Source organism: Penicillium hispanicum, assembly GCF_028827665.1.
Source record: "Penicillium hispanicum strain IBT 35686 chromosome Unknown utg000007l_segment0_segment0, whole genome shotgun sequence".
NCBI classification, from domain to species: Eukaryota; Fungi; Ascomycota; class Eurotiomycetes; order Eurotiales; family Aspergillaceae; genus Penicillium; species Penicillium hispanicum.
Genome location: NW_026623199.1, coordinates 2,046,078 through 2,060,747, shown reverse-complemented (window position 1 = coordinate 2,060,747; position 14,670 = coordinate 2,046,078). Strand labels below are relative to the sequence as shown.

At 51.9% G+C, this 14,670-nt stretch overlaps 8 protein-coding genes across 8 annotated transcripts; 3 read left to right on the top strand and 5 right to left on the bottom strand.

Moving 5' to 3' along the window:
- Nucleotides 1-107: 107 nt before the first annotated feature.
- N7459_008567 (short-chain dehydrogenase/reductase) lies at nt 108-467 on the bottom strand (the record flags this gene model as incomplete). Its single annotated transcript, XM_056947735.1, has 2 exons — nt 108-293; nt 408-467. The coding sequence occupies 2 exons, from the start codon at nt 465-467 to the stop codon at nt 108-110; spliced, it is 246 nt and encodes an 81-aa protein (XP_056797245.1).
- A 461-nt stretch (nt 468-928) lies between these two features.
- N7459_008566 (cytochrome c oxidase subunit 6B family protein) lies at nt 929-1,418 on the bottom strand (the record flags this gene model as incomplete). Its single annotated transcript, XM_056947734.1, has 2 exons — nt 929-1,051; nt 1,194-1,418. The coding sequence occupies 2 exons, from the start codon at nt 1,416-1,418 to the stop codon at nt 929-931; spliced, it is 348 nt and encodes a 115-aa protein (XP_056797244.1).
- Nucleotides 1,419-1,830: 412 nt separating this feature from the next.
- Nucleotides 1,831-2,550, top strand: N7459_008565 (protein SYS1; the record flags this gene model as incomplete). The annotated part of the gene is made up of 2 exons (XM_056947733.1): nt 1,831-2,075; nt 2,175-2,550. The coding sequence occupies 2 exons, from the start codon at nt 1,831-1,833 to the stop codon at nt 2,548-2,550; spliced, it is 621 nt and encodes a 206-aa protein (XP_056797243.1).
- A 377-nt stretch (nt 2,551-2,927) lies between these two features.
- Nucleotides 2,928-4,936, bottom strand: N7459_008564 (amidase; the record flags this gene model as incomplete). Its single annotated transcript, XM_056947732.1, has 7 exons — nt 2,928-3,440; nt 3,503-3,652; nt 3,711-3,871; nt 3,927-4,076; nt 4,138-4,432; nt 4,472-4,612; nt 4,673-4,936. 7 exons carry the CDS (start codon nt 4,934-4,936, stop codon nt 2,928-2,930), a joined length of 1,674 nt encoding a protein of 557 aa, XP_056797242.1.
- A 1,948-nt stretch (nt 4,937-6,884) lies between these two features.
- N7459_008563 (uncharacterized protein) lies at nt 6,885-7,956 on the bottom strand (the record flags this gene model as incomplete). The annotated part of the gene is made up of 3 exons (XM_056947731.1): nt 6,885-7,073; nt 7,273-7,614; nt 7,684-7,956. The coding sequence occupies 3 exons, from the start codon at nt 7,954-7,956 to the stop codon at nt 6,885-6,887; spliced, it is 804 nt and encodes a 267-aa protein (XP_056797241.1).
- A 435-nt stretch (nt 7,957-8,391) lies between these two features.
- N7459_008562 (alpha/beta hydrolase) lies at nt 8,392-9,288 on the top strand (the record flags this gene model as incomplete). The annotated part of the gene is made up of 1 exon (XM_056947730.1): nt 8,392-9,288. One exon carries the CDS (start codon nt 8,392-8,394, stop codon nt 9,286-9,288), a length of 897 nt encoding a protein of 298 aa, XP_056797240.1.
- A 368-nt stretch (nt 9,289-9,656) lies between these two features.
- Nucleotides 9,657-10,959, bottom strand: N7459_008561 (FAD-dependent oxidoreductase; the record flags this gene model as incomplete). Its single annotated transcript, XM_056947729.1, has 3 exons — nt 9,657-9,937; nt 9,996-10,750; nt 10,805-10,959. The coding sequence occupies 3 exons, from the start codon at nt 10,957-10,959 to the stop codon at nt 9,657-9,659; spliced, it is 1,191 nt and encodes a 396-aa protein (XP_056797239.1).
- An 830-nt stretch (nt 10,960-11,789) lies between these two features.
- Nucleotides 11,790-13,547, top strand: N7459_008560 (Zn(II)2Cys6 transcription factor domain-containing protein; the record flags this gene model as incomplete). Its single annotated transcript, XM_056947728.1, has 4 exons — nt 11,790-11,849; nt 11,913-12,437; nt 12,489-12,629; nt 12,687-13,547. 4 exons carry the CDS (start codon nt 11,790-11,792, stop codon nt 13,545-13,547), a joined length of 1,587 nt encoding a protein of 528 aa, XP_056797238.1.
- Between the last annotated feature and the right edge of the window lie 1,123 nt (nt 13,548-14,670).

The following is a 14,670-nucleotide window of genomic DNA, read 5'->3' as shown; positions in this document are numbered from 1 at the left end:
AGATCAAGTCATATACGGAGAGCAGGAGAGTCCTTCCGGATACTTGTTATTTTTTCTATAGTGTGATGGGCGTTTGTCTTTGTTCATAGGCCTTCGGATATTCGCAGCTAACTGCCACAACCTTCATATTCCCCTTCTGCAGCCTGAGCCTTGGCAATGTATTCGTATTGCTTGATAATAGTGACACCCTTTGGCATTCCATTTGTCTGCAGGCCCTGCTCATCGTTGAGCTTTACATAGGCCTCTAAAGCCTTCTGCCACGAGTCGCGAGACTCCATGCGCTTTTGCCACGCCTACATGTTAGGGTAAGGCTGCAGGGGATCCTCGCCCGGAGGAAGTCTCAAAAAGGTATCCGTCCGGCAATTCCAAGGCAGAAAAGTGAAGTCTGCAAACGTGCAACTTGTCACCACCGGCCATTCCTTGCTCTCCAGAACGGTGTCAGCACTGTCAAACACGGCCAACTTCATTCTGGTAGCGCTCGATCGCAGATGGGGTCTTTTCCGGGCTCAGGATCCCGAACCTGTCCTCGGTTCATCAGCTCGTCCTTGGGGAGATATGAGGAGCAATGCACCATCCGACGTGTCCGTAGTATGCACCCTGGCCGCTCATCTGGAAGCGCAGCTACTGATTGACGAGACAAGGGGGTTTGCACAGACAAGGCCGAAGTAGGACCATGATCCTTCGTCGAGCATCTTTAAATCTCGGCGTCCCGAAAAGTTTTGGTGCCACAATCTGGATCTCTAGGATTGACATTATAATTTTGGTATCCATGAATGCCACCCAAGGTTTCTGAGAGGCTACCAGTCTCACATCGCCGTGGATGCTGCCTTCATGGGTTGATTGGAAAGGGATATTCATCAGACGTAATCAGAGTGGATATGGTACATAATGTACAAAAGCTGCCAGCCATGCAAATCACAAAGAGCCCCTAGTTGGACTTCCAGCCCTGGGACTTCAATTCTTGGATCTTCTGGGCATCCTCCTTCTTGATGCGCTCGATTGTCTTGTCCCGATTATACTCCATCACGCGCTTTTCCTTGAAATATTTCACCTAGACAAGAAAAAGCCCCAGTCAGCATTTGGCACCATTGACCCGGGACTGGGACCGAAAAGCAACAGTGAGCTCGTCCTGGTAGCTGTGGGAAGCTTCAAATGCACCGCCAGAGACACCCAGAAGGTGCGATTGGACGTACCCAGGTCTGTGAGCATGCTGCCTCAAACTCCGCAACCTCCTTCGCGCATTTCCGCCGTGCTTCCTTGTCGTCTTTGATTCCGTCCAAGATATCGTTCCGGTCAAGGCAGCTGAAAAAAAGATCCCGTCCCTCCCAGCAGCGCTTGCGACTTGATCGGTCCGGGGCGATGCGGCCGCCGTCGGAGGCTTTGTTGGAGTCGCCGGAGGACCAGGGAAGCCAGCCCATGTTGAAGGTGTATTGAATCGTTTAAGGAGTGCAGAAGTCGCAAAGCGAAATGCACCACGTCGCTGAGAATTTTGGGTGGCCAGGTAGACTGGAGCTGGTCGTGAAGATCGGATGGATGGAGGTCGTTGCTCCCGCGGACTCGGCGAGCGCCAAGACCGTTGATCATGGCCGCAACGCTGTCCGCTTCCTCAACCTTCACGACTCTACGCTCGGCATTCCATACATCTCCCCTCGTTGCATTTGAGGCCAAATCGATTCATTCTACACGACATCCATTGGTCTCTGACATCTGTTCGCCCGTCGCATGACCCCTCCGCCCTGCGCATCGTGCCTCCACTTGAGCGCAGTGCTCACAATCCACCCCCCTCCAAACCAACCGGGCGCATCGGGGAGTCCCCTGGCCTTCTAGTTGATGCCGGGGCGCCGGCGCCTTCCAGCGGGGTCGCGAACCGACCTCCCGCCGTTGAAAATCATTCGCAAGATCATATTGCTCCAGCTCGCCTATTATGCCTGCGCGACAATCCTCATCCTCTTCACGACCGTCGTGTACGGTGCCCCGTTCTCATTAGATCTCATATTTGGCTGGGACTATCTGAGAGGGGACACGACTGTCGGCTGGATGCTCGGCCTGGTCTGGATGTTGAACTGCTTTATTAGGTGAGTCCGGTCGATGAGAGTGCCTTGGCGGGCGCAACAAACCCTGGGATTGGACCTGGATATACGAACGTGTGACTGACATGTCTCTCCGATCTCTAGCGTGATTTTCCTTCTGCTTTTCGTGTCCCGCTCCAAGTTGGTTCCGGACTTCGCTCTCACGATTCACTTTCTGCATCTCGTTGCCACCACCCTCTACACCCACTCCCTACCAGCCAATCTGCTTTGGTGGGCCCTCCAGTTTGCTAGCGCGGGTATGATGACATTCGTCGGTATGTGGGCTTGCCAGCACCGGGAACTGAAGCCCATCAGTTTCGGCGGACTCGGCGGCAGCAGCCAGACCGGCTCGTCCCAACAGTCCGCGGAGGATGGCCAGCCGGAGTCTAGCTTTGGTCGGGGCCGAGGCCGTGATCGCAGTGTCCAGCGTGGAGAATATGAGTTGGATGATATGAAGGCGACAGTCGAACGAGCTGTGTGAACGACTCGGGCCTCGGTCTGTCAACGGGACGGATTCGAGTTCTTTCGTCCCATTGGGCCATCGTTCCTGAGTGGTCTCTTTTTTCTAATTCTTTTTTCGATGCTCGGGTCCAATGAGGATCTTGTGCACGGATCCTGATCATTTTGTATACCCTGCTATGACTGCATCTGTATAGATGGCGTTTGTTTTTTGAGGATGAAGGGAATTGATACTCATTTTCATTTGTCAAATATAGCCTTTTAACATAATGCGGGTGCCATCCAGCCCCCTCAATGACATTCTGTACTGCAAGATATAAATACATCGAACAAGTCATGATATCTCATCACGGTAGGGTACATCCAACACCACCCATTTACGTATAGAGTCTGCGCAACCTACGGCATCGGGGCGTTACCAAGCAGTCTCCCCACTTCCTCTGCGATGGCCAACGTCTTCTCTTCGCTCAGTCTTCGACCAATGATCTGCACCGCAACGGGAGCACCGTGGTATGCTTCAGGGTCATACTCCGCTTGAACAGTCGCATCCAACTCACTCAGTGGTTGGTAATCGTCCTTCCTCAGGTCCAGATCCTTGTCCGCAAACGTAACCGGAACAACGACACTCGTGAAGTCAAGAAGGTTGACCACAGAGGCATAGCCGTAGTAGCGGAACTGATTGTGGCGAATAGCCGCCGTGGCTGTGACAGGGGCAATGATGGCATCTAGATCTTTGCCAAGTTGTTCTTCGAGCTCGCGCCACTGGTCCAGGTATTCATTCTGATAGTTCCATTTCTTCAGATGAACGTCCCAGAGCTCGTTCATGTCGACTTTGGCCTTGCCTGGGTTCAGCAAGTCTTTGATGTTGGGGATGGATGGCTCCCCGGAGGCGGTGATGTCTCTGAGGACGTCCTGCACGGCGGTTGCAGAGTCAGTTTCTGTGTCCTTAGATAGAATGTCACTTTCAGGCTCACCGTGCATCCATCTGCTGCATATATGTCGTTGATCAAGTCATGGCCAAATCCATGCTTGTACGGTGTCCATGGGAGAACAGTATGACCGTTTGTCTTGAGGGCCGAGACGACGCTCTCCATGCCCCTGAGGATTGGAGGATGAGGAAGTACCTGTAGGTCGTATTGGTCAGACACATCGAGTAGCCCGTGAAGACTTGGATGGACTCACCACACCGTCACAGGAATAAAAGCCTAGAGTCAGTCCACCCCCGGTGTGAATTTTGGATCTGATCGCATCTTCCTCAGCCTGTCTCCAAGAAAGGGGAATGACTTTCGAGTCGTATTTCCATGGTTCTTCTCCCAAGACTGAAGTCAGGAACAGCCTCAGGTCTAATATTGTTAGCATGTTTCAGTCAATATGGATTCTCGCCTCACAAAGACGAACCTGCCGCTGAATGCGCAATTGGCCCGACGACGCTATGCACTGTCTCCTGGCCTTCCATGCTGTTCGCCATCTTTGCGTAGGGCATACGGCCATGGCTCGGTCTAATGCCGTACAGGAAATTGAATGCCGACGGGACGCGGATTGAGCCGCCTTTTCAAGTGCGTGTGAGAGTCTTGCGCAACCGAGAATCTTTGCGGACTGTGGCTCTTACCGATATCAGTTCCTACTCCAATGACGCCTCCCCGAATACCAATCATAGCGCCCTCGCCTCCCGAACTGCCTCCGCACGACCAGTCCTTGTTCCGTGGATTGACTGTTCTTCCGATGATGTTGTTGACAGTCTCACAGACCATGAGAGTCTGGGGAACACTGGTTTTCGTGTAGAACACGGCGCCAGCCTTGCGCAAGAGCGTCACGAGGGTAGATTCTGTCGTGTCGTACTTTCCAAGCCAGGAGACATAGCCCATCGAAGTTTCAAAACCCTGCTCGACCGTGTTAATCAGCATCTATCCATAAATCAGTTCAAACAAGCTATAGGGATGTACCTTCACGCGCAGTTGATCCTTGAGGGAGATGGGCAGACCGTGCAGGGGCCCGACGGGCTTCTGGTGCATGTCAAAGTATGCATCGAGTTCCTTTGCTTGCGCGATTGCGGACTCGGGGAAGAACTCAAGGCAACAGTTTACCTGCAGCGAATTTCGTGGTAAGTCTTCCGAGGGATTCATGAGCGCTCATTCCGGGCTTACCAGCTGATGTGCCAGTGCGGCTCTCTTGCAAAAGGCCAGAGTCACGTCGACGGCCTTTAATTCACCCCGAGACAGTCTATGGACAAGGTCGGATGCGCTTGACTGCGTTATCATAAGTTCTTGTTGCGAAAGAAGACCCGAAGCTGCAGGAAAATCGAGGACGGAGAGTTCAGTAGGCGGGCTCCGGATCTCCCATTCCGCGGGGATCGAATTGTCGATGCGCGCTCGTTTCTCAGCAGCTCGTTGTTCCCAAGTAGAAGTCATAGCTGTTCGGTAGATAGTGCTGTTATTGGCTCTTGGTTGGCTGGAAGTCGAAGGCAGAGACTGAGAGGCGCTGGCCGGGAAGCAAGTTTAAAAGCAACCGTCACCTTCCCGGTCTTCGCATCTCTGATTCTTTAAATCACGCACAGATCGCAGATCCCTGAAGGTATCAGCAGAATTACCTCACACGTCTTTATCGAAACGCTTATCCGACACTTATGGTAGGGCCATTCGCCTATCAGACTTCGCCCCGAGTTGGGGTTGTTGGAGTCGATCTCCAACATCTCCGGTTCGCCGAGAAGCCCACACTTATCTGCTATTTGTACTACTGAACCGACATGAAGTGAATGTTCTATCTACCAGTACAGCCTAGTACAGCCTTTTCTGAATGCTTAGCCAAACTCCAAATTTCCCCAACCCAACTATATCCAAGCCACCTGGCTTCAGTTGCCGTAGCGTTGCCTCACAAATTCCAAAAACTCCATCCCATCAGGATCATCTTCTAGTCGTCTCCGTGGATGATTAGTAACCCAAGGGAAATACACCGGACGATTGCGCTCATATTTGTTGCGAAAGATATGTAAAGCGAAAGTCTCCTGTGGCTCAATCCGAAGTGCATATCGCTCCGCTTTCATCGGAAACGGGCTCTGAATCGATTTGTCTCCGTGAAGGCTAAACGCCACGAACTGCTCGATTTGTGCCTCTGAGAGTCGAAATACTCGAAAATTGGCACTGGGGTGGAGGAAAACATCCCGGAACTTCATAGCTCTTAGCATTGACAAGACTCGTGAACGCGACGATAAAGAGCATACCTCTGTCTCCGATGGGCCCCGGTCGAACAAAACGACGCCTCCGAAGACCTGATATTCAGTCCAATATCCTACCATATCAGGCACGCCCAAGGGATACTGCTCATGGTATATGTAATTTTGATGATAAAGATAGGTTGGCTTTTCGGGAATCTTCTGGACTGGCGCCATGGAAAACCCTGCTTGGGGGATTGCTTCGACGAGGACTGGAATTTGAGGGCGTTTATAGGGAGGCTTATTGGTGTGCAAGAAGAGATATGCTGCTATGGTATGTAGCGCCACGGCAGTAATCTCGATCAGGCGAAGATGGAAGTCTCTTGCTCCCATCGCAGTATCTTGAAACCCTGGACCACCTTTATAGCGGAGGTTAGTATATTTTTCTCAAGGGTATGAGATGGAAACTGACTTCGGAGTCAATTGTGAGACTTTCCGGTTGAAAAGTCGATCTCCACGTTGTTGCCATGTCCAATGCAGCGCTGCTAGGGTCATCGCGTTCGTGAACTTCCGGCGTATATGGATGGGTCCTGTAGCGATCCCCATGCCGCGTTGGGATACCATCCACTATTTGGGCGAATGTGTCTTCGGCGATTTTTGTCGACAGAATGTGTTGAATGGAATGCTGAACGGCGTCCCAGTGATCTGGGTCCAAATTGTTGATTGCCACTTTACCGCCAGCCATGGAGTTGAAGTACGATCGATGGGACTCAAGGTCAGCAAGATGATAGCTAAGGATGGCCCTTCTGAGGAGGGGAGCGATGATGGTGAAGGGGGTTGTTAGCTAGGAGATGGCAGGAATCATGATCGCTGCTGCTGCTGCTGATGATGGGGCGGGGGGATTCGGGATGTGTGCGACTTGATTGGCGTACTAGGCGCGATGCTATTGTTTGTCTATAGTCTGGAGTTCCGGTGGCATGATCCCTGCATTGGTATTTGGTGGAAATTCTAGTATGTAATATAGAGTACTAAACTATGCATTTCAGGCCGAAATGATTGAATACTTGGAGGGGGATCTCTTCTCTAGTGGGATTATATGTCCTGGCTGATTGTTGGCTTGATGAGAGACCGGATGGCCCTGACGCACATCCCATCGGATAGAGAACTTGAACATTTCATGTAATTTCCTCAAAGCCATGGTATGAACATTAGGGGTCTGGATCGCCATACTTCTCATCCAGAAACTTTTTCATATCCGTGGCATTAGGATCATCTTCCAGCATCCTTCTCGGGTGACTAGTAAGCCATGGCACAACAACGGGAGGTTCGCGCTCATATTTGTTACGAAAGATATGCAGGGCAAAGGTGTCGTCAGCGTCGATTCGTAGTGTATGTCGCTGGGCTGTCATGGGAAATGGACATGTAGCTGACTTCTCTCCTTAAGGGCAAAGGTGATGAATTGATGAATCTGCGTCTCCGACAATTTGAATACTCTGAAGCCGGCACTTGGGTGGAAAAAGACATCACGAGCCTTCGTAGTATAGTTAGCCTGGTCATGTCTATGTATATATCGAATAGGGATAATAGCGCGCGTACCTCTTTCTCTGACTCGCCTCGGTTAAACAAAACCACACCACCAAAGATTTGATATTCAGCCCAATATCCCACCATATCAGCAATCCCCAAAGGATATTGTTCATAGTCAATGTAGTTGTGATGGTAGAGATAAGTTGGCTTTTGGGGAAGATCTTGTAGCGGTACCATGAGCTCCGTTGGCATGTGTTCAAGATTTGGGAGCTTCGGGAATTTATAGGGAGGTTTATTGGTATGCAAAAAGAGATACATGGCGATAGTATGGACTGCGACAGCAGTTATCTCAATGAGACGAAGCTCGAAATCCCTTGTTCCGATGCTGGTATTCTGATACGCCTGGACGACCTTCACCTTAATCAGCCAATGCTCGCGGGTCCAAAATAGAAAAAAAGAGAAAAAGAGAGAAAAGCCTACATCTGAGTCGATTGTGAGGATCTCTAGATGGAAGGTCGATCTCCATTCCGCGACCACGTTGAAGGCTGTGGCAGTCGGGTTGTCGCGTTCATCGACTTCCGGTGCATAGGGTCGATCCCTATATCTATCGGTGTGTTTTGTAGGAAGGCCATCGACTATCTGAGCAAGTGTATATTCTGCCACCTGTGTCGACAAGATATGCTGAATCGAAGATTGGACAGCGCCCCAGTGATCGGGGTCCAAGTCGTTGATTGCTACTTTACTACTGGCCATGAAGTGGGAAAGCAATTGATGAAAAGAAGAAAGCAGAAATCTACTGATGCGGAAAGTTGCAATAATTCCAAGGTTATGGAGAAGGAATGAATAAGCGTGGGCGATTGATGCAGTGGAGTTGACTGATACTCAGGCGGTTGGCGATGCGGGGGAAGGCGGAGGCGCTTAAGGAACTTTCACCCTGTAGATTTCTCAGTTCATAGTCAGAGATTGCCAAGCACTGAGTCTTAATATATAGCTCCAAATCCATCGAAATATCAAAGGCTGAGTTAAATTACTCACTTGTATAGGTGAGTTCACGTGAGAACGGATCTGGATGCTTTTGGACCCCGCAATTTCGAGATCACTTTGGGACACTTGTCCACTTCAAGCAAGGAGTGCTCTATCTCCCCGATAATAATTGAACATCGTCACTCACTTCGCCAAATCACTCCCATGTCTGCAATCACGATCCAGAAGGGGCCGATCCAACTGGCCGGGCTGCTATACAAACCCCCAGGCTCGGCGGCCCCCAAACACCCTGCACTCATCGTTGTCCATCCGGCTGGTGGCGTGAAGGAGCAGACGGCCGGTCTCTATGCCAGCAAGCTCTCTCAGCATGGCTTTGTGACCGTCTGCTACGACGCCTCCCACCAAGGTGAAAGTGGTGGCGAGCCCCGCTTCCTCGAAGACCCGTCAGCCCGAGTGAGCGACATCTACAGCGTGATCGACTACCTGGCAAAGCAAGACTTCGTCGATGCCGACAAGATCGCCGTCGTTGGCGTCTGTGCCGGGGGCGATTATGCTACAGCCGCCACCAAGTCTGACCACCGAATCCAGGCCCTCGCTACTATCAGCATGATCAACATGGGCGATTCGGCACGTTTCGGCTGGGCTGGTGATGAAGACCCCAAGAAGCATGTCGACACCCTGAAATTTGTGGCGCAGCAAATCGCCGCAGAAAACAATGGCGCTGACCTGGCCATTGCTCCCTACATCCCTCAGTTGGATGACAAGACTCCGTTTGATTTGAAAGAAGCCCACGAATACTATCTCACGCCGAGGGCCCAGCACCCGCGCGCTTGCAACAAGATGCTGATTCGCAGCTTGCCGCTCGTGTTGAGCTACGATGCGTTCCATCTTGCTGAGCTCTACCTGAACCAGCCGACGTTGCTGATTGCAGGCGAGAAGGCCGGCTCTCTGTGGCACACCGAAAGGCTCGCCAAGCAGATCGGTGCTGCTGCAACAAAGGTGATTGTTCCCAATGCGGCGCACATGGACTTTTATGATAAGGAAGAGTATGTCAATCTGGCTGTGAAGACTGTGGCGGAGTTTATGAATGAGAAGCTGTAAAAGTGGCATGTACATGATTGATCTGGGAACCCGGCAATGCCAGAGTATATATCTAAGACCAATTCAATGATATTCGTGGCCCCGAATAGCAAGGCGGACCAACTGTTTAAACGATCCCGTTATCACCTCGATTGGATGAGGCCGATAGGAACATTGGCAACTTTTCGAGCTCCTGGAGAAGCACCGTCTGAAGAGGCCGACGTCGAGAGTACGTCGCGAACAGCTAATTGGGAAGTGGCGGGAAATATCAAGAGGAAGCGGGTTTTCCGGCGCGTAAACCAATCACAGAGGATTTGAATCAGGATTCGAACTATAAAAATACATCAGATAGTTGCTATGTATACACTCCCCGACGGAGCCATCGCGGCTTAAAAGAAGCCTAATTTTACAAACGGACAATCGCCGGCAGACACCTTCTGCGGAGGGAGGATTGTGCCCTCGGCGCTCCAACTGGCTCGTGTTGCCTCTGAGCCCCTTGTCCATTGCTCTCGGGAAAGGCCGATTGCATCTCCTCCTTTCCGTAGCATCTTCTCCTGGTACTCAGCCATCATCTGCTGGACTTCGCTCTTGGTAGCGCCGCTGTTGGCCATCGTTCGCGAGAGGTGCAGGGCGTGGCGCATGGCCTGGACACCACCTTCTCCGCGGACTGCTCGACCATAGTGAGTACGACTGTCGACTCGACAGCATGCAGTGGCAGAGGCACTTACAAAGAGTCATGCAATGCGCAGCATCCCCAAGCAGCGTGGTATCACCCGCTGGCAAGCTCTGGATCTCGCGCTCTCGAAAGGACGGGGTGGCCTCCGTCACGTCCGGCTGCATGAGACCTGTTTTCTCGATGACTCCCGAGGCTGTTTCTGGCATGTCGCTTGACAGCCACTGTGGCGAGCCCGACGCCGTTGAAGTACCGTCTGTCATCGACCAGTAGTAGTACCCACCCGACGGGTCATCTGCACTGGCCGGACCAAGTCCAACAGACATCTTCTCCCGGCCGTCATTCTGCAGTCCCGCATCTCCAGTTGCGTACCCGCTGTATCTGAGCTCGAGCTGGCGCCCGAACTCACTCCCAGGGACGGTGAGACCACCCAGCATCGTGGTCATGGGCAGAACGTGCGCTGGGTCCGGCTGCACGGGGTTCTGACGCAGGGCGCTGCTGAAGCCTTCCGCGCCAACGACGATGTCGCCGGTAGCACGAGTGCTATCCGTGAAGTGCACCGTGATGCGGCCATCAGCGCCCTCGTGGAGTGTGCTGACGATCTTGTCAAAGTGGACTGGGGTATTATTGGCAAGTCTGGGTTGGAGATACTGGCCGTCGCGGCGGAAGAAGACCTCGTTGCCGGCACTTTGAGCTCCGTGGTTCGGGTTGAAGGTAGTCTGTGTAGGCAGGGCCAAGGGCAGGAAGACCTCCACTGTTGAGAGGTGGGGGGTTTGGGATGGGAGAGACATCATGAGCTCGTCGATGACGCTGTCCAGTGGGTGTCAGTGGCTGATGCACAGCGCGAGGCCCAGGAGGGCATACCTGTTGTGTCCAATAGTCCATGCTTGGAAACGAGGGTCGAGAGATGGTTGAAAGGCCTCAACGAGTATGTCTTGCTGGTGAAGAGCCTGGGCCAGTGCTAGGTCACCGAGGCCGGGGCCAATAATCAGAACGTGAGGCTTGCCTGGAGCGGTCATGATTATGAGTTGAGATTCAAAGCGTGTATGTGTTTCACCAAAGGGATGGACACTGAGAGTCAACACCAGAAACCTCGGACTTCTTATATTGCTCACTCTCGTGTGGGCATCGTGAACTGATTTAATGACGTGCGCAGGATTTGACAATAGACAGCCATGGAGAGTCTAGATGAATGTGTTCAACCAGCCTCAACGAGGCGGAGAGCCGGGCGATAGTAGGTTCCGTTCTCCATTCAAGGGTATCAAGATCCAGTTGTCAGCCTCACCTTTCATGGACTGGGCAACATCACTTTCACCATACTTGATTGCGTTAGAGGCGAATGAGTGCTGTTCGTAGGTGCGAATAGTCGGGTTGGCGATGAAATGACGACGCGTGGGGGATATAGAGTCGGCAGTAGCGGGCGAAATAGAGTATAGACTTGGAAGCCAACCACTCATGAGTGGTAATTCGCGCCCTGGACGAATCAGCCACGCGCAGTTGTATTCGACGAGCTTGATAATAAGGCTGAATACTGTGGCTGAAATGCGCAGCTTAATAAGTGACCTTTCTGGCCCCCAGGGACGATCAAATGCAGAAGAGACTGGATGCGAAATGGGGCCAAATGGCTTTCCCCATGCTGGTTTTTGGTTCCCTTTATCTTGTTTTCTTTTTTATTATTTCAGAATAGGGGATCGCCCGTTCCCACAATTGCAGACACTAAAAGCACCCAAATCCTTCAGGACGGGCCGAACATCTTTAACTCCGACATCTACTTGCGTCTTTTCTCTCCAAAACCCGAACGCAGCTTCCCCTGGAACAACAAGCTCAGCAACGTCCAAGAAAGACCAAGATGGCTGGAAAGCCGTGGCAGTCTGCAGGATGCATTACGTGCAGGAAGCGCAAGGTCAAGGTGCGAGCCCCAAGATGAATTGAGGGAGATAAGGTGTACTGCAGCTAACTATCGCAACTCTAGTGTGACCTTCAAAAGCCCCAGTGCGCACGATGTATCAAGCGCGGGGTTCCTTGTGAGGGCTATTCCAACAATGAGTTCTTGACGCATTATACTTGTGCCCCAGAGCCCACGGAGTCCAAGCGAGCCGGGAGCTCGACGTCAACCGCCCAGGTCCAACGGTATCATGGACGCGCGCAGCCCTTACGCACGTCAGCGGCCGTGAATCCAGGCCCGGAGAAGCGGACACAAATATACTCGGCCTTTCTGGCGAGCTACTTACCTTCCAACACGGTCGGCCTGGAGAAGGTCGATAGTCGGTGCTTCCTGATCATGAACTTCTTGCAGGCCTCGAGGAGCGAGATGCTGGAGCAAGCCACCTCGGCGCTGGCATGTGTCTTTTTGGGCAAGACCAACCGCGACGAAGCTTTGACACACTATGGTATCTATCATTATAACGAGGCCATCCGGCTCCTGGCGGGCGCACTCCAGCGCGGGCAATGTCATGACGACATTCTCTACACGTCGGTGATTTTTCAAATGTTCGAGGTAAAGGCTCTTCATCTCCCGGGCGTCGAAGAAGATCTCTAACACTTCCAGGCTATTCACTGCCCTGGTGGCCCGATGCCTCATATGGCCCATATCGAGGGCACTAACGCGATTGTCAAACACTACTATTCTCGCGTATCCTCAAGTCCCCTTGTGAAGGCCGTCTATAATAGCGTCCAGAAGCTGGGCATTGTATGTGCTTCACATCTCTCTACCTATGCGACGCCATACTAACGCTGGGTCTTGAAGATATTTGGTATATACAGGATTCAATGGTCTGACGCAGATTTCAGCTATCTCCTGCAGTCGAGTGATGGGACGCCATTTGACGAAGCCTTTGAGCTGAACGTTGGGACCGTATCCCTTCTACATGCTCTGGAGCATATTGATACCTCTGATTTGATTGCCTGTGTCGCTCTGCTACGGGATTGCTGTGTGCACAAAGAGAAAATTCTCGCATGGTATTCTCGTCTCCAGCACGTCATCGGCGGACCGCCAATCCCCTGTTCCTCGAGCGAGATGCCATGCCCACTACCCCCGGTCGAGGACATATTCGGCAAGCCTTACAGATTCACCTCCCTCTACAACGGGAAGCTCCACATGATCTACTGGGCCACGCTGCTGAATATCCAGCAGTTGATCTACCCTGCCCAAGTCCTCGTCTCGTCTCATCGAAACACCCCCTTCTCTACCGAATCGACAGAGCTGCTCCTCACATCGCACTATGCAAACGAGATCTATCGCTCCTTGCCGTATTTTATGCAAGATGGAATGAACCTCGGGGGCTCCGATATGGTTTTACCCTCGATCTTGCTAGCTTGCAAGCCGCTCGTCCACTTCAGAAGTCGCGCGCGATTTCTCTGGTGCCTCCAGGCCCTCCATTTGATGGCAGATCTGGGATACGAGATTGCGTATTTTCTCGCTCACATCTGCTGGCAGTACTGGTGCCAGGCGCGAGACCCGGCTTTGAATTCCATTTTCAGTCTGTCTCCGAGATTCGAATTTTCCGCCGAAACGACAGTCACGCCGGATGATCTGGCATTGATGGATGAGGCGGGGGGTGGGAGGGCCACTTTGGGCGTCTTGACACCCAGCGGCATGCGATTATAATTTGTCATTTTGACCCGAGCGACAGTGGGCAGGCGGTGACCAGCAATTGGTTGTTATGTATCATCATTCAATAATATGGACAATGCATTAATCATTCACGAAGATCTCTGCTACACTCTTTGGCTCTTTTTCTTGATGCTGGGTGGTGATGGGCACATTATAAAAGCCTTTCATTCAATTTTTCTAACGAACAAATGTTGTCACCTCATAGGCCTCGGATATAATGGTCCTCAAACTGAGGCGAGAGCGCCGATCGCTGGTACTCAGTTCCAACGCTACGGTTCCGACTCAGCCCCGCCATTTCAACGGGGTCTCAGCCAAGACAGGTGGTGGCCGCCTAGAAATGTAGTATCAATCACTGGCCCACCGTACTGCACTGGTTTGGGTGGAGATAATCATGCTTTAGACATAACGCTGCTAAACGGGAACGAGAGGTGGAGCCCTAACGGGCTACCAGACTCCACTTCCCACGCTAAACCACACCTAAAGTGCCCTGGTGGCTGTGCGGCCCTTCAATTACTACTGTGGGGAAGCCATTAGGGGTCGCTCTCGGTTTTTGCAGAAGAATTTCAAATCTTGAAGGCAACCAGAGTTTAATATACATGGGGCAGTGGAGTCTGATGTGTGCCTTACGTGTCGCGGCCTTGGCATGAATATTGTAATCAGAATATGAAATATCCATGGATGTAGACAGGGGCTCTGGGGGAACTATCTGAGTAGCGGGTTGATACTCCCCGTTTGGAACCCCATTTCAATTCATCATTCTTCAAAGATATTCACAGATATACTTACCCACACAGCTACCTACATGATAGCTACACGGTAAGAAGTAACAGCTATGAAACGGTGTTAAGCACTTTTGCTTGATATACCTGCCACAAAAATGCTTTGGAACCCCTATGGAGGTCCCCTGCACCGTCTCGACTATATGAGCGTAACCTCTTTTAGGAAGGTGTTAGTCTGGATAGGAAAGCGGAAGATCCATATAAGCTGCGCCGTTAAGTTGCTCCACTACATAGTCGAGACGACTTCTCGCCCGCCAATGATATGATGATGTAGATCCCCCAACGGGGTCTAGTTTCGGTGTCGCCGGTTAAATCGGATGTTGGGGGCCACAGCCTTA